Source organism: Astatotilapia calliptera, chromosome 1, assembly GCF_900246225.1.
Source record: "Astatotilapia calliptera chromosome 1, fAstCal1.2, whole genome shotgun sequence".
Taxonomy (NCBI): Eukaryota; Metazoa; Chordata; class Actinopteri; order Cichliformes; family Cichlidae; genus Astatotilapia; species Astatotilapia calliptera.
The window spans coordinates 40,567,076-40,586,523 of record NC_039302.1 but is presented as its reverse complement, the minus strand read 5'-3'; the positions used below and the strand labels follow the sequence as shown (position 1 = coordinate 40,586,523).

Below are 19,448 nucleotides of genomic sequence, written 5' to 3'. Positions count from 1 at the left end.
CAGTCTTGTTTCCTTCATCTCAGAAATATTGTAAAAATCAAACCTTTACTGTCATTCAATCACCTTGAACTTTTTGTTCACACTTTAATTTTCTCCTTGATTATAATAATTCAATTTTCACGTGTGTCTCTCAGTCCTCCATAGCTCGTCTCCAATTAGCAGCCTTGCTGCTGCATTCTGCACTAACAAAAACTAGCAGGCGGTCACATATTATACCTATCCTTGCAATCCTTCACTGGCTTGCAGTGAAATTTAGGATCCACTTTAAAATTCTGCTATTAACATATAAAGCTCTACATGGACAGGCCCCTGCTTATATAACAGAGATTCTAAGACCTTTTCAGTGTAGCCGGCCTTTCCCATCGTCTAAACAGTGTCTCCTAAATGTCATTCGCTTTGATTTTAAAACCAGAGATCATGCTTTTGAGGTTGTTGCGCCCAAACTGCGGAACAGTTTTCCTCAGTGAATCGGTTTGGCTCACTCTGTTATTTCTTTTAAATGACAGCAGAAAACTCATTTTTATAGGTTAGCATTTCCTTAATCTCCCCCCCTTCATTTTTGACCATAGTTTGCAACAACTTGTTGGAATTCGTGTCTGCCAGCATGGCTGATTATGTGTCTGTTTATGTGCCTGTATGTTTGAACATATACACATATCTTAAATGTGTGGCTTTTATTTGAACTGTGAAGCACTGAACTCTGTTTTGAAAAGTGCTTTACAAATAAAACTATAAAATAAAGTAATACAATTATAGTTATTATCGGTTGTAGATTTATATTTCATGATTTCATGATTTTTCTGTTTATGGTTAGGAAAGAAGCTTTAACCTTTTTACCGTTATGCATAAAATAACATTATATGAATAATCTGGGACATTTTAATTCGTGGATCTCTTTCCGGGAGAACTAAATTCAACAGATGTTACAGAGTCACGAGTACAGTCTGAGTCACCGTCATTTATTTTTGTGTGTTGCTCTTTACTGTATCTTTGCAGCAGACAGACCTGAAAAGGTGGTGAAACAGCAGATCAGACAGCTAGCTGCTTAGTTCAATATCCAGATTGGCAGCATAAACCCCTTGAAATATGGTATGTATTTTAACCATAGTCTATATACTAAATATAGACTGTGACAGCGACCCATTTTTTTTAACTTGACAATGTGAAGCCTCAGCATTAATCTCACCACCACGTTAGTCTTTTGGATCCTGAGGCATGAAATTTAGATGAACAGGTGGATTTCTAAATTATCAGCTAATACTAACAAGCTTGGTTTGTAAGCGGCATTCTGCATGGTTCCAATGACACACTCATATCGGTTATTTAGTGAAAGCTGTGGAAGACCTCCTGTGTGGTACCGGTACCAAAGACCTCCCATCCCAAGGACCTCAGCAGCTACAGGCCGGTAGCCCTGACATCGCATCTGATGAAGACCCTCGAGAGGTTGGTTCTAAACCATCTGCGCCCCCTGGTGAGGTCTTCATTGGATCCACTGCAGTTTGCTTACCAGCCTGGCATTGAGGTGGAGGACGCCATCATCTACCTCCTTCACCGAGCTCTGACTCATCTGGAGAAGCCTGGAAGCACTGTGAGGATCATGTTCTTTTCTCTAGTGCTTTCAACACCATCCAGCCACAACTTCTGAGAGACAAGCTGGAGCTATCGGGAGTGGACCACCCCATGTCCCAGTGGATACTGGACTACCTCACAGAAAACAGTATATGAGGTCACAGGGCTGTGTCTCTGATACGCTGGTCTGCAGTACGGGGGCCCCACAGGGAACTATGCTGGCACCGTTCCTCTTCACCCTCTACACTGCAGACTTCTCCATCAACTCCCCACGCTGCCACCTACAGAAGTTCTCTGACGACTCTGCCATACTCGGCCTCATCACAGGTGAGGACGACTCAGAGTACAGACAGTGGACTCTGGACTTTGTTGACTGGTGTCAGCAGAACCACCTGCTGATCAACGCCGGGAAAACGAAGTTGATGGTGGACCTCCGGAGACGCAGACCCACCACACTGACACCGGTGAACATCCATGGAGTGGACATTGAGATAGTGGACTCTTATAGGTACCTGGGTGTTCACCTGAATAATAAGCTAGACTGGAGCCACAACACTGATACTCTGTACAGGAAGGGCCAGAGCAGACTCTACCTACTGAGGCGGCTGAGGTCATTTGGAGTCCAGGGAGCACTTTTAAAGACCTTCCATGACTCTGTGGTGGCCACTCTCTGCGGTTGCCCGGGGCGGCATCGTGGTGGGGGGTGGCATCACGGGCATCGGCAAAACAAAAAAAAAATGCTCGTACTTATGCTGCCCCAACGTCAGCCAGCGCATATTAGGAATGGCATAGGCTCCGATCGGTTTTCTATTGCCCATTTGCTGGGAGTAAGGGCGCCCTTCGTTTGCGAGGTGCGCCTGCTGCTTGCGGCGCAGAGAGGAGAGGGCGGGGCGGTGGGGGATTCTCTGATCGGCTGGAGCAGCATCTAATAACCAACTCGCAAAGCAAAGCAAAACAAAATAAAAACAAACCAACAAACACGAAAACACGAGACATTATAATACAGACTTATAATTTGCACCGATGTATTTTTGAAATTCTATACACGAAAAGTGAGCGTGAGAGCCCTCGGCGCGCCTGCTTGCTGCTGAAGTCAAAGTAAACTTTATTGTCATCTCCGCTACAGTCCAGTATATAGAGAGACGAGACGTGCTGCTTCCAAATAGAGCCCTGGACCCATTGCAGGTGGTGGGAGACAGAAGGACTCTGGCCAAAATAACATCTCTGATGGACACAGTCTCCCACCCCATGCATGTAGATGTTGCTGAACTGCAGAGCTCCTTCAGTGACAGACTGCTGCATTCTAGATGCACGAAGGAGCGTTTCCGCAGGTCCTTCTTCCCTGCAGCTGTCAAACTGTACAATCAGAACTGCTCCCAACAAACATAGATGTTTACATCTGCGCTGTAACTGCAATAAGTTAATTAACCGATTCGCACTACAACCTGGTTTGCCTCTTATCTGTAGTTATTTTTATTTAATTTAATAACTGTACAGTACTCTGTATATAGTAACCATTGTCCTTAATGTAAATATGTAACAAAAATTGTGTATGTTTCTGTTCTGTGTCCTGTGTACGCTTTGTTTGTATATGTGTCTTTTTGGCTGCTGTTACAACCAAATTTCCCCTTGTGGGACAATTAAAGGATTAAAGGATTATTCTTAGTCCAGAGTAACATGCTAGTTAAATGCCAGAATTTCCATCACTTTTTGGGATTGGCCAAATTAAACAGCAGGTCATATTATTTGTCATATAATTTAACTTCCCAGAAAGGAACACGCAGCACAGACACAGAATAGATGCAGTTCAGTGAGTCCAATTACCAGAGGTGAGGCCTAGCAGGCAACACTCAGCTGTCTGTGTCGGGACATCTGCCAATCAAAGTGACATCCAACTAGATGGTGAGGAATTTATGGATGAATTAGAAAAACAAAACAAAACAACTAAACATCCCCACTGTTGTTGTTATAAACTGGGAAACTATCCACAGAGGATAGTCTGTACTGGGCTGTAAACATGCTTTTTATAATGGTGCATTTTAGCACAGGAGTGTATGGGACTCTACTCATTAGGTAAACCTAACATACTACAAGTCAGCCAGTATTACAGCCAGGGGTAGGTACTGGGGTGGGTGAAAATGATTAGCAGTGAGTGTATTAGCATATATACGGATTTGCATTAAATACAATATCTAGTTAAGACTGAAAGTAAGGCGTATCTTGAGAGATATATATTTGCATATATCTGGTCGTAAAGAACTGCACTGAATACTATCAGGATGATCAGTTATCCATAAGTTGCTGACACTGTAAACCAAAATGGCTGCCTGCTTGTGGTGCTAAGAGAAAGTTGCATGATTTGGGGAATTTCCTGGCTCCATCCTCTGGTTACTTAGAATCCCTGTTCAAACCTTTAGGGCAATCTATCCAAATTTTCAATTAACAAAGCCAACAGACCACACAACATTGCCACAGATCCCATTGGCAAGACTGCAATAAATGAAAGAAAGTAGTCATAACCACTTACAACTTGCTATTTGCTACAGGTCAGGTGATTTTTTTTCTTTTATCTCACAAGCCAAAGGAAAACTGTCAGCTAGCTCCACTGCCATCGCACATTACACCCTGGATAACTCTTGTTTGATCCGTGCTCAACAAGTCAATTGCAAAGATGCTTTAATTTCTAAAACAAAAAACTTTCCTTATAACTCAGAAATTATGAAGTCATTAAACACCGGTACACTACTGGTCAGTTTTGATGACAGTCCTTAATGTGAGTCAGTGACATATTTCCATGCATGCAGACGCACCAGTGCAAGAGTACTCGTCCACTCTGGTGAAGCCTGGTAGACAGTCACAGCGATGGCTGCCGGGCAGGTTGACGCACACCGTGTTGGACTGGCAGTAGTGCATCTGCGTCGCGCACTCATCAATATCTGAGGACAAAGAGAGAATATGCAGTGGGTTAATAATTCTTTAGGCTTCTTTAAAGACACACCTACTCCTTTGGAACTAACAAGTAAATTGCTTTTAATCACCTCCCAAAGGAAAGGTGTCTGAGCCCCATCTTGATGCACAAGTTATTAATTAGAGTTTTGCACAACCAAAACTGCACCCACCGAAAAACCTCAGACAAACAAAGACGCTTAAATTTAAGTACTGCTTGTATGGTTTAAATGGAACGGTCATGCCCAGTACAATGGAGAGAGAGAGAGCATGACAACTGACTGTGAATCGAGCACACCAGAAGCAATCTCAACAAGGAGGAGAAAGGAAAGGAAAAGGCTGATGAGATAAGGACATATCAACTGAAGAGGACAGAGGAGAGCAGGGAGTACAGCATCTTTGCTGACATCTATTATGTGGAGCTAATATCATGATATATTACGTCTTCTCTTCACACACACAGGCTCTCTCCTCCTAATGTAGCTTGAAAGACATCGTATGAGCACTAAAACATGGAGCTCGGGGAAGCATTAGCAGAGCTGGATGACTGCTGATGAAATGGGATTGGAAACACACAAGGGAGGCGTTATGCAGAAGGGAGCCCTAAATTTGCGCGCGTGCGTTTGTACAGTGCCGAGTATTTATGCGGATGTGAGCAGAAGAGAACCGGTTTCCCGAGGCTAACAGGCCTTTCCACCACTTAAGGGAAGGAGAGCGTGAGGACAGCATTTCCATATCCTCTCCTTGGATAAATACATTCCAGCCTCGAGGTGTTCAGCTCACTCTTTCCCCTTACAATAGAATGAATGCGTATGAAGTATGTAATTGCCTTACATGCAACACCCATAAGGTTTTTTTCTCGGTGAGTTTCATCCTTGGAGAGTGCACAGTAGGAGTGTTAAATTCCACAAAGAGAGGCCGATCATGTATTCAGGCATATAAAGGCTCGCCGGCCTTCGGTGTTAAAAAAAGCATTGATCTCCTGCATCAAAAACATGGAACTTATTTGAGCGACAGCACCCGAATCTAATTTTCATCTTGTCCTGAAGCACTGCTCCGCCTAAAAAGCTTACTCATTTGATTAACCTTTATTGGCAAAAGGTGCCAAACTGTTGTTCAAAGGTTGATGACAGCCGACACGGAGACTCAATAACTCAAAGTCGAGCACTCGCTGCTTTTGTTTCGCTTTCGCTTAAAGCAAGACGACCCTCTGGTGTCAAGCCTGAGGCAAGACTTTTCTGTTGTTTTAAGGCCCTGCATCCCCTGTGTTTGGAAAAGTCTGTGTGTGTATTCGCCCTCTGCTGCCTCCTCTGGGAGCATTGTTGCAGGTGAGGTCTGCTGACAGAACTGAAACTGTCATTTCACAGCGGGGGGATGGAGGAGAAGCGGTTCGTTTTTCTGTTCGTTTTTTGCCAGAGTGTATGTGTGTGTGTGTTTCTCTTTGCCTCTCTTCTCCCTCCCCACACCCCCATCTCTCTGCCCCAGACACCACACCCCACCTCCACCCTTTCCCTTCCCAATATGAGCTCACTTTCTTCATCTCTCTGCTGCTTTATTCATGCTGTGATGTAGGTCAGGGCTGGGTAGGGGAACAGCTAAAAATAAGGCAGGATAGGACTGTGCGCATCCATGAGTGTGCGCGTGCTTGTTTACGTTAGCTCATTTCTTTTTTGTGTACTTATGTGTGTCTGGGAGAGAGATGGGTAAAAATGAGGGTGCTGTGTGCTTGGATGCTGTGAGACAGAAAGAGAGAAGAACCTTGTTCTTTTGCTGTCGTCTGTATATGTGTGCGCACTACTAGATTCATCACCTCTTACTGTAGGGGTCAATGGAAACAGCTTTCTATGTTACAACAATATTGTTTCTTCTTGATGGAAACTCCTTTATTTCCTTTACCCAGATACTCACAGATTGTGTGAATGCATTACTGAAGGTGTCTGTAAATGCAAGCTTATAGGACTCAGCCACTGCAGCTGATCAGTCACTTTTATTTTCTCTGTTTGAAGTCCATGAGATGAAGCTGCTGCTACAGCCTCTGAATGAAACAGAGATGGAAATAAATTTTGAGATAAGTCCCTTTGACTTCAAAAGTGACTGTCAGCAAATGTGAGACTTGCTTGGTGCTTGGTGGAGAAAGTGCCCTTGTGTGTGCCTTCACCAGTGAATGTTTTTTCAGTGTTTTACATCCAGCAAACTTTGAATTGTTACTCAATTTAATTTTCAGGTTTGCACACTGACTATCACTCAGCACTAGGCCTTACATTTTTAAAGAGGGATAGAGTTCAGTTAAATGGGTTGTAAAGGATGAAAGGCCTTCTCAGGTATTGTTCTTTTAATCCAGATCACTGTTTAGCTAAGCAGTAATACAGCTTTTATGGAAAAACTCTTTATATCAAACAATTCACAACCTAAGTTCAACTTATAAATGGGGTATTTGGGTAAAATACACTGTATTAGACAGTGTCATGTGGTTCATCTCACATTTGAACCTTGCCCTATTACAGTCGTGTGAAAAATAATGTTTTCAAAGAAGTCTATAAACCCCTGTGAAAATTGAAGCATACCCCATGATTCATTAACTTGGAGCAATAGAAGGAAGTAATCGTTTTCAGTATGACTATCAGTCTCTCACATCATTGTGATGCAATTTTGGCCCACTCTTTTTCACAACGTTGCTTCCGTTCATTGAAGTTTGGGGGCATTGATTTATGCACAGCTCACTCGAAGGTTCAGTTGTATCATTTCAGTTGGGTTGAGCCTGGACTTTGGGCCATTGCAGCACATCCTTGTCTTTTTCAGCCCTTCTTTTGCAGAGTTGCTTCCATGTTTGTGATCATTATGCTGTCATGTGACCGAGTTTCAACCAAGCATTAGCCGTCGGAAAAAAATCACCTCACATTCAACTCTAGGATCTAAAGGAGCTCATTAAGTCAACTCAACGACTGCAAAGTGTCTAGGTCCCAAATCATCACCCCTCTGCCACCATGATATAAGGTGTATAGAGAGCTTTAACATTTAACATGCTAACTGAGGTCTGTAGAGTCTGAGATGTAGTTTGTGTTTTTTTTTTTTTTGCAGTTTATGTGAACATTGCACAGTCTGACCTTGGGGTGAATGTGCACTTCTGATTGTGGCATTATGTAAACACACACCTGAAGCCTCCAAACTGCCAAAATATCTCTTTCTTTAAAAGGTGGCAACGCTGATGATCAGCTAACCAAGTGCATTTGATTATCAGCGCCTGGCTGCTACTTACTCTCTTACTCTTCCTGCAGAAGAAGAAAGGGTGCTCTCAGTTCTCATTCAAAAAGTATGTTTTCAAAGGCAGACACCACTATATGTATATGTTTTGTATTTGAATCTGTACGTTGTTTACACTGTGTCCTTTATGTCATGTAGCTCAGCTCACATATGAACTTTGTGCTATTCCAGTCGTGTGAAAAAGAAGTCTATGTATCATTTCATTTGTATTTCCTACTTTCCTGTCTTTTGATGCGAATGGAGGGTTAACCGTTCCTATTGTGAGCAGTTGTTTTGTGCTTATGCTCTATTTCAGATGGCACTAGCTAGCGTGAAACAGAATGACAAATGGAACAATGTTGTCATGTTTTGTGTTGAAGATTTGCCAGAGAAAATCTAGAGAATTTTCTCCAACGCTTTTATCCCAGTGTACTTTATACCCAACCAAATAGATTTAAAAAAAAAGTAGTGGTGAGGTGGCTAGTGTAGTGAGGAGTGCATGGATCTCTACAGAGGAGAAACCAAACACACTCCACAAAATAGAGCCAATGCAACAGGACAAGACTCAGCTGCACACCTGCACTCTTAAGGATGTCAATGTTCACATTTTGCCCTGAGAAGACTTGAAAGGGTTGAAAGAGGACTAAAAGAGGCCATCTATGTCCACTGCGAACGACAATCTTTGCACAGAAGTGGTGGCTTACATGACCAGCTATCAGACATCTTGAGAACCTTTCTTGGGTATTTCAGCCTCACATTCACACTTTTCGCTCTGTTGATCTTCTGTTGAATAGGCCACATTATAAGCTCTGGGGAGGCCTCACAGTGGCTTCAACCCTTAAGCCTGGGTAATAGTGATGAGCAACGCGTTTTTTCACACCTTGGCTCATTTAATGACTCGCACTATCAGGTCATCGACCAACTCCAAAGGGGACAACCTCCGCTAAGGTCAAACACCTGGGTCTCTCAACCTTTTGTATTCCAAAACTGAAAAAGCCTCTTGAATAAGAGGTTACCCTTTTTCCAGCTCTTACAGCTTTATTCCAGATTTTTTACTGTTGTTTTTGAGGTTTTTTGTCTTAAAAGAAAATCAAAAAATATTGAAGAGTCCAAAAAGAAGAAATTAATAATAAACATTTTACCACAGAAACAGAATTTAAGAGCAAATACAGCAAAAGGAAAAATCATATCAGTAACTCAGTGGTAAATGGTAAATGGCCTGCATTTGTATAGCGCTTTTCTAGTCCATAGGACCCCAAAGCGCTTTACACTACATTCAGTCATTCACCCATTCACACACACATTCACACACTGGCAATAGCAAGCTACATTGTAGCCACAGCTGTCCTGGGGCAATAAGTAAATAATAAAGTGTATAAATGTAACTTAGAAAATTATAATAAAATTATATTATTGTGTTTTGACACATGCCATTTTATCTCAGTTTTGCCAGTTTAGCTCTATAGATCAGCAACAATCATCTCCAGACATGGTTAGCAGTGTAATATCGACATGAATATATCCACAGATCCAAGTTACAGTTCAGATTATTCATGTCACCACTAATTCATGTGATCAACTTAAGAGCAAGAGCTGAGAGCTCTTTTTTAAATAACTTAGAATAGAATAGAATAGAATAGAATAGAATTCAACGTTATTGTCATTGCACATGCACAGGTACAGGGCAACGAAATGTAGTTTGCATCCATCCAGAAGTGCTTTAGTGATATAGATATATTACAATATATATTAGCAATAATATAGATATGTAAGTATATTACAGAAATGGGTCTATTATGGTATGTTACAATGTACACGGTATGAAGTATGTCATTCTATAACTATAAGTATGTACAGGCTGTAGTGAGTACAAGCTATGTACAGGATATGAACAGGATATAAATATGAAAAACTATACAGAATATGAAATAAATAACTTTACAGAAATCTGAGATATACAGCTATACAGAAATGGGAACTATGCAAGTTGTAGTAGTTAAAGGGTTGTAGGGTTAAAAATTATCGTATGTACAGAATGATTATTTACACAGAGCCATACAGTAGTGCAGTTAAGATAAGTGAGGGTGTAGATAGTTTCTACAGAGGCTATATAAAGTGCTAGTGGTTGTGAGTGGTGGTTCAGTCCATGTTATTATTGTGTGTTAATAGGAACTGTTTCCTTCCTTCCTTGAAATCATCATCCTTCTAGATAAACTCTCATCACTGTCTCAGCTGGTTGCCTTCTTACACAATAACACACCTACATCTGCATTCCCCCGTTCTTTGACCTTTCTCTCATCCTCAATCTATTCTCTTCCACAACGAACTGAATCTCAGTCTGCAATTACACACCATGATAATTGAGACTTGCACGGGGCTTTGCTTTCCGCACACAGACATGTGCTCAAACGTTAAATGGGATGTTTTGTTTATTTTTTCTATGATGCACTTGGTGTAAACAGCTAAGCATTTTTCTTGTTTATTTTCACAGTGAGAAAATAAGGGTTTCCAATAATAGGCACCTCTACAGAAATTATTACGCTTGTATGCAAGTGTCAGTCACTGCACAGCACGTAGCTGCAATCAATTGAATGCATGAAATGACATCAAATACATCAAAATCACAGCAACAGTTTCCAGCTTAAGCAAATACAAGAGTGCAAACAGTACCGCCTATATTCATATAGCAGCAAGGTGATGACTTTTCTCAGTCATGCATAGCGTAAATCAGGACTAAGATTAAAACTCTCAAGTTATGCCAACAGTTTGGAGGCCAGCTCACTTGCTTGCTCGCTTGTTACTCACAGTTGGATGAGAGGATCATCATCCGTTTTGCCTCGGTGCAGGTCCAGATCAAGATCTGCTTGTTGTGCCATAAGAAAAAAAATTGCCCTCAACTCAGACAATAATTCCACACAAACGCTAGTGTTACCTTAGACAGGTTGAGCACTTGACACGTGTAAAGCAATTTGCCATGTTAAATACTGTTAAGACAGACATGGCTTCATTGTGTTACAATAAATATGACGTTTTTAATATGAATAGTCCCTGCAGCCCACCAGGAAGTTCCCCATCTCCTGGAGTGTGACCCCTGTTCCCATGACCATTCACTTTCTTTAACACTAATCTTTGTTGCTGTTGCTGGAGCCTGGTAACACATGGCCAGTGACCAGACTCTTTAGTGTCTTACCTTTTTGTGCTTTATAATTATAGAATAATTATCAACCATTCCACCAATCTCAGTTACTCCTGCTTGTAATCTCCTGCATAAATAGCATTCTTGTAGATGTCTCTGGGTTGGTTCATCTACTTACACCCACTCTTCTGTGACTGGAAACCCACCCAACATCAGGATACTTAATAAATACACCACCACAGCAAACTGAGAGACAGGCCTTGGAGTCATTTCTTCAACAGCTGCCAATCTCTTCCTGTGTGCATGCCCATTTGTACTTTAAATAAAAGCCGTTTCATGTTACAGATTAAGTTCTGTCCCTCGTTTAAGCAGAAACATCATTCTGAATCAGACTTTACCACTCAACTGTTGTGTAGCTTAAAAATACAAGTTGTTGCACCCACATACAGTATGTGCAGCAGACTGCAGAGCATCAGCAGTTATTGACACAAATTTGCAAATGCAGAGAAACGCGTCTCTCCTGTATTGCAGCACTTTGAATAATGTGCTTCTGAACCTCAAGAAAAGTTTAGTTGAACTCAGAACCTTCATTTTTGCTGCTTTGTTAGTCTATCGCGCAATAAGCTGGGGTCATGTCTACATGGTGCCAACACAGACTCCATTACATTGCTCACAGATTTAGATACGCTCAGCTTGAGTGATGGCATGTCGTTGTTCAGCTTTAGTTGATGCTGTCTGAAATGTAACTTTCTTTTTCTCTACTTTTTCCTGGGGACATTTACTTTTTATTGTGTGTCAAGTGACAGACGGGTAGCAGAGAATAATGTAATGCATTTCGGATATGAAAACTCAGCACAAGAATATAAGGATAAGAAAAAAGCCTTCTCTTTCATTCCCGTGATGGACATTTATCCCTGTGTGAGCAATATTTCACACTGTAAGTATAAATGGCACTAAAATGGCCTCCTCTGAAGAAAAAAACATAATCTCAGCCAGCAATTATGCACTACGATAATTGAGTCTTATGCGCAGTATTGCTTTCCACAACTTCAACTTGTGAAGGAGGAAAGCGAGCCTGAATATCTCCCAATATGCTCCATTTTTCCCTTCTGCAGCAGGAACTTAGACCAGTGGCACAAACTTGAAAAGACCTGCATTGTCATCTTTCACCATGGACTGAAATTATTTTCCTCAAAGGGGGCATGCAGAGACCTCAGGTGGCTGAATTCAATAACTAAAACCTATTATCTCTTTGTGGCGCAAACAAACAAAACACACAAAACAACAATCAACATGCAGCACAGGACTGCACCTTTCTGATGCTGCCCGTCTCCTGTGGGTGTCAAAACTACCGGTGCATTTAATTAGAGCACCTTTAGAGAACAGCAGCCCTTATCACAGAAGCCCTTGTCCTTCTAGAAGACGCACAGAGCAGGAAGCGCTCTGGCTGAGCAGATTAGAGCTTGTCCAGGAACATGCTGTTTGCATTGTCTGGCAGGGAACAGCTCGTGAGAGGGAGAACTGAATGGAAAGGTTCTCTATCAAAAGAAGGAAATGGTGTGAGAAAGGTGCTTTCATCTGTCTGTCATTCTGCAGCACCAACAAGAAGCTGCCACTCATTGAGCTGCACACTGACAAACTTTTAGACAGACACAGTGAAAACTGAAACTGTGACAGAGTCCTTCTCTTCTGTCAGACAGAGCAGAACAGTTTACCTGGATGACAGGTGCTGTGTGTGCGTGTGCAGGATGTTCTCACAGGTACACTTACTGCAAAGCTCAGAAAGGTACACCTGGGTGCCCGCTAACTGATATAAATCCATATCTCCATCAGTAGGAGGCAGCGCAGTGTGTGCCTTCCCTCGCAGTTTAACAGATTACCGCACAGTTGAAGTCTTTTTTATTACAAGTCAAATCAAAAAAGGAACACAGAATTGACTTTGTTGAAGCAGAGTTGTGCTGTATATATCACAGGGGACAAACAATCCACTGTGGTAGCCTTTTGATGTTTTATGATGACAGATTGGGTCCATCCAGCAATCAAACAATGTTCACCCAGTAATTGCATCTGTAACAGGAAAATATTCTTTACTATTAACTATTAGTTTACTGAATATAAAAAAACATGTATTTTTTAATCTAGCATTTAATTAAGTAAAACATACAGTTTACAGTCTTTATAATCTGCACAAAACTGCACATCCAGGTCAAAGACTTCCTTCAACTGCTACGATCAAGAAAAAGTCACAATATAAGTTCCCCAACCACTCTAAACATCCTATTTTTTTGGACAAAATAGAGTTTCCTCTCTTGGAACCCCCATCCAGAAGAGATCCAAATTCAATTGCACATGCTGGGGAAAAAAGAAAAGATCCACTGAACTGTCCATGGACTCTATCTCAGTTCCGAGGAGGAAGTCAGTAACATAAAACATAAAACTCACTTTTGGCTTTTTCTCAAACACCTCCCACCAACTGATGCAGATATCATATTGAGCATGTTAGATATTGGATCTTTGTTTACTAATATTACCCAGGAGCAAGGCCTTGAGTCTGTGGGACATTTTCTTGACACTAAACCTACAAAATTACCATCTACCTCTTTCTTTATAACCTGGCTACTTTTGTTATATATATGTATATATATATATATATATATATATATATATATTAGGGGTGCAACGATATTCGTATCGATATTGAACCGTTCGATACAGTGCTTTCGGTTCGGTACGCATATGTATCGAACAGTACAACATTTGTAATTTATTTTATCAACTTTCCTTCTGACGATGCTGTCTGTGTTGAGCGCTCAGTGAATCTGCGTTCGACTACTCCGCCTAGGCTGCACTGTCAAGCGCAGATCCACTGAGTGCTCAACACAGACAGCATAGTCAGAAGGAAGAGCGCAGGGCAAGCTAGCAAGACAGAAGTTAAGCTCTCCTTGTAACATGGACCTCCCCCACCCTCATTCAGATCTGGCGTTTGGAATTATTTTGGTTTTCATGTGACGTATGAACCTGAAGGTAAGCGAGTCATGGACTAAAGTAAAACAGTATGTTGGATGTGCCATGCAATGCTCAATTACATGGGTGGGAACTAGTGTGTTAGCGCAGTTAGCTCGTTAACGTGTTGGCCGTCTAGCCCCATGCACGGGGCGATCGGCGGTAGCTCGTTAACGGAGATTTGCCGTGTTGTGGCGTTAAGGTCATTTCAACAAGATTAACCTGAAAGCACTAGTGGGAACACAACGAATATGACTGCACATTTACATCCTAGTGCAAAGACAAAAACAGCAAGCATGCTACTAACTTTAGCCGAGTCATTTAGACAGCTGTTAGCACATGATTCTCCTTATGCTGCTGAGAATATAGCCCAGAAGAAGCGGATAGTATAGCTTTTATTTTGGAAAGAGACATTTCTCTGTAATAAACTCTCTTTTCCAAAGATGAGTGATTCCTCAATCAGATACAGGGCTTGCAATATCGCTAGCCCGACGTCCCGGTGCTAGAGATTTTTTTCAGTCGGGCTACCAAAATCTATCTCTGCCCTGCCCGTCGGCCTATTGTAGGAAGGAAACATATATGTCAATGCTTTTGCATTCTTTCAGAAATGTAGCTGGGTAATTATGTCATTGGCATCGGTGAGCCACTGTCAATATGTGACATATTGAAATCGCATTTGAATTTGCGCTTGTTTTTTTGCTTTCACTTTGCAAGCGCGCGAACTATGTATAGAGAGCAACAGCACTGATCTGTGAGTGATGATAATTTGTGCACCAATTCCTCTGACATCGTCTTATTAATCGTTAGCTTACTATGCAAACATGACAAGTGAAATCTCCTGCAGCAAGCTTAAACATGTGAGAGGTTGATCGCGCAGAGAATCGCTGAGCTTATGTGAGTGTGTAAAAGCAGCAGGATATATATTTTAGTTCTGCTGAGCCAAATAAGACAGGTCAGGGTGAAGAAGTGACAGCCAAAGAAAAGCTTACCACAAAACGGAGAAGTTATGACAAATCAGACTATAGGGCAAAAAGAAAGTGCAGCTTTATGGTTTCATGGACAAAAGAATTTCTGTGGCTGCAATATGACGAGCTAAATAACCAGGGCTGCACATAAGTGGTCTGCAGGTGCGCATTCGCTGTCAAAATAAAAAACACGCAAAAAGGGTTAGGATTCAATTTAAAAACTGTACTTTTGAGTTAAAATATATATTTAGAATTTTAATAAATGACAAATTAAAAAGGCATGAAAATTTTTTTTGTATCGAAAAAATATCGAACCGTGACACCAAAGTATCGAACCGAACCGAACCGTGAATTTTGTGTATCATTGCACCCCTAATATATATATATATATATATATATATATATATATATATATATATATATATAAAACACCCAGCACGCCCCTGCGGGCGGTTTATCCTTCAAGCTCGGGTCCTCTACCAGAGGCCTGGGAGATTGAGGGTCCTGCGCAGTATCTTAGCTGTTCCCAGGACTGCGCTCTTCTGGACAGAGATCTCCGATGTTATTCCCGGGATCTGCTGGAGCCACTCGCCTAGCTTGGGAGTCACCGCACCTAGTGCTCCGATTACCACGGGGACCACCGTTACCTTCACCTTCCACATCCTCTCGAGCTCTTCTCTGAGCCCTTGGTATTTCTCCAGCTTCTCGTGTTCCTTAGTATTTAGTATTTATTTATTTATTGTCATTGTCAAGAACAATGAAATTGCGTTTGGGGCTTCCATACAACCCAAAAAAAAGAAGAAAATAATAAATACCCCTTAAAACCCAAGTGTACATATTTAACCCAGTGTGACTCCAATGCAATAAGACAATCCTTAGCAATAATGTTCGTAGAAATTCAGACAAAGACCTGAGAAACATGACAAAATACAACAATGCAACCCATTCAATATTATTGTACTGTGAGATATGATATCAGATATGATAGTTATCTATTTAAGAAAGAGAGGGGGGGGGGGCAGGAGGGGGAAGAGAATAAAGATATGATGCACCAATGCAGACCAGTTCATTGCTATTAAGAAGTTGGATATGGTTATTGTCCGTGAGAGGGGGGCAGAGAGTTCAGGAGCCTCACAGCCTGTGGATACAGGCTGTTGGCCAGTCTGGATGTTCTGGCCTGTATAGACCTGTACCTTCTCCCTGAGGGCAGCAGATGGAAAAGGTGGCGCGCAGGGTGATGTTGGTCCCGCAGGATACTGTGCACCCTCCTCAGACAGCGAGTGGGGAAGATATTACTGATCTCTGGCAGACTTGTTCCAATAATTCTGCCAGCTTCTTTCACCACCCGCTGGAGTGCTTGCTGATCGGCCTTGGTGCAGCTGGGGAACCACACTAGAAATCCATACGTCAGAACGCTGCTGATGGCACAGTTGTAGAAGTTCAACATCAGAGATCTGGGAATGTGTGTGCTCCGCAGTCTCCTCAGGTAGTAGCAGAGGTGGGACCAAGTCATTGTTTTGCAAGTCTCAAGTAAGTCTCAAGTCTTTATCCTCAAGTCTCAAGTCAAGTCTCAAGTAATGTCAGGCAAGTCAGAGTCGAGTCTCAAGTCACTGGTGTAAAAGTCCGAGTCAAGTCACAAGTCTGAAACTTTGAATTTCAAGTCCTTTCGAGTCTTTAAAAAAAAAACGAAAAAATAATGTTGCAGTTATATGCTAAATGTAAATATTAGACCATGTAATTTTAAAATCTGTGTTTTTCTCAACACATGACAAAATAGTGAACTTAGAAAATATACACAAATTGTGAAATTGCACCTCTTTAAAATGCAGCTCAATTAAACCTAGCTCCAAGAATAATTTTCACCGACAGTTCTGAGATAAGCTGCATGTTATTCTTGGATGCGGTTGTAGGACCGGCTTTAAAATCGCATGACAAAAATATCATACACATTAAAAAGAACTGCATCACCAACGTAGCCTGGACAACATTTGCTAGTTAGATGAAGTCAGCTATCTCATCGTAGCATATTTATATGCATATTTATAATCATACGGTTCTTGGAGTGAGTGCATACACTCATGAAGTTTAGTAACTTCAGGTCACTGCAACAAGCCCAGGTACAGTTTACCGACGGATGGGTGCAGGACCTTGAAATGCACCGTGTAGAACGAAAGACCATCGTACGTATCATAAGTTTACCAGTCTCACAAATTGTCGTCATAAATACACATTCGTTAACCGTTTATTAATAGGACCTTTGAGCTCAATGGTAATTAATTAGTAGTGGAAATAATTTCTGGTAGCATCACAGAAATGTAGCAGTGACAACAATATTGTATGCTGTAATCATACTGGGCAATTAGTGATACAAAAAACCTGTTTTATCCTGTGAATAAAAGTATATGTTTTTGTTAATGTACCATAATAACAGAAGCGAAACACAATATTGTGTCAGGACAATTCACTATTTATGCACAATAAACACAGGAGCATAGCGCGACAATTTCTGTTCAGCGCCAGACTTGCTTGTAACCTATATCACTAATTATGTTATGAAAATGACGTATTAACTACTAAAAAATACTGACCTTCGTGTAAATGCTTGGAGCAGACTAACCTGTGAGCTGGAGTGTTCTGGGACGTTATATTTGATCTTTGAATGGCTGCAATCCAGGCCATCCGTCGCGTCTTTGTTACTTCGGAAACATGGCTTGAACAATTTCTCTTCAACGACGTAATCCGATAACAACCGATCTCTTTACCCGTCGGCTTCCCGTGGCTGTCATGCGACCGGCTATTGCAGTTAATAATACAACAGCTTCTTGACATTTTTGTGTTTCTTTTTATCGCTGTGTGACTGATTTCAATTGAAAGCCTGCGTGCGCTACTACCGCTTGCCACGAGTTCCCAGAATCCTTTGCGGTTCTACCCGTGAATGACGTCACATTTTCAATCTCTATATAATATGCATGTTAAATTTTATATTTTGGGTAAAATATCAAGTCTTTTCAAGTAAACCGGTTCAAGTCCAATTCAAGTCCCAAGTCATTGGTGTAAAAGTCCAAGTCAAGTCACAAGTCTTAGTACATTTTTTCAAGTCAAGTCTAAAGTCATAAAATTAATGACTCGAGTCTGACTCGAGTCCAAGTCATGTGACTCGAGTCCACACCTCTGGGTAGTAGAGGCGCTGTTGGGCCTTCCGTGCAACTGAGGTGATATGGTTGCCCCAGGACAGGTCCTCTGTCACAGTTACCCCCAAGAATTTAAAACTGCTCACCCTCTCCACCGCCTCACTGCCAATGAAGAGAGGCAGATGGTTGTTATGACCCCTCTTCCGGAAATCTACAATGATCTCCTTGGTCTTTTTGGTGTTTAAGACCAAGTTATTGTCGTGGCACCATGACTCTAGTTGTTGCACCTCTGTCCTATAGTTTGTCTCATCATTGTTGGATATAAGTCCGAGCACTGTGGTGTCATCTGCAAACTTAACAATGATATTCCTGATATTGCTGTCATTCGGAACCGCTACATCGATCACTACGGCCGTCTTCTTCTGTTTGTCTGCCACCACTATGTCCGGTTGGTTAGCCACCACCATTTTGTCCGTCTGTATCTGGAAGTCCCACAGGATCTTAGCTCGGTCATTCTCCACCACCCTTGGGGGCATCTCCCATTTTGACCTCGGGACTTCCAGATTATACTCGGCACAGATGTTCCTGTACACTATGCCGGCCACTTGGTTATGGCGTTCCATGTATGCCTTGCCTGCTAGCATCTTGCACCCTGCTGTTATGTGCTGGATTGTCTCTGGGGCATCTTTACACAGCCTGCACCTGGGGTCTTGCCTGGTGTGATAGACCCCAGCCTCTATGGATCTTGTGCTCAGAGCTTGTTCTTGTGCTGCCATGATTAGTGCCTCTGTGCTGTCTTTCAGTCCAGCTTTGTCCAGCCACTGGTAGGATTTCTGGATATCAGCCACCTCCTCTATCTGCCGGTGGTACATACCGTGCAGGGGCCTGTCCTTCCATGATGGTTCCTCGTCTCCCTCGTCTTTCTTGGGTTTCTGCTGCCTGAGGTATTCACTGAGCACTCGGTCAGTTGGGGCCATCTTCCCAATGTATTCTTGGATGTTCGTTGTCTCATCCTGGACTGTGGTGCTGACACTCACCAGTCCCCGGCCCCCTTCCTTCCGCTTAGCGTACAGCCTCAGGGTGCTGGACTTGGGGTGAAACCCTCCATGCATGGTAAGGAGCTTTCTTGTCTTTATGTCAGTGGCTTCTATCTCCTCCTTTGGCCAGCCTATTACCCCAGCAGGGTACCTGATCACGGGCAGGGCGTACGTGTTGATGGCCCGGATCTTGTTCTTACCATTCAGCTGACTCCTCAGGACTTGCCTGACCCTCTGCAGGTACTTGGTGGTTGCAGCTTTTCTAGCGGCCTCTTCCTGGTTCCCATTCGCCTGTGGGATCCCCAAGTACTTGTAACTGTCCTCTATGTCTGCAATGTTGCCTTCTGGTAGTTCAATCCCCTCAGTTCTGACTACCTTCCCTCTCTTTGTTACCATCCGACTACACTTCTCCAGTCCGAAC

At 42.2% G+C, this 19,448-nt stretch overlaps 1 protein-coding gene across 1 annotated transcript in view; it reads right to left on the bottom strand.

Moving 5' to 3' along the window:
• LOC113027985 (protein kinase C-binding protein NELL1) overlaps nucleotides 1-19,448 on the bottom strand; it is a 309,284-nt gene that overhangs the window by 95,441 nt on the left and 194,395 nt on the right. Inside the window, exon 13 of the mRNA XM_026177879.1 lies at nucleotides 4,380-4,505. Within this exon, the coding sequence (XP_026033664.1) occupies nucleotides 4,380-4,505 (126 nt within the window). The remainder of the gene's footprint in view (nucleotides 1-4,379; nucleotides 4,506-19,448) is intronic.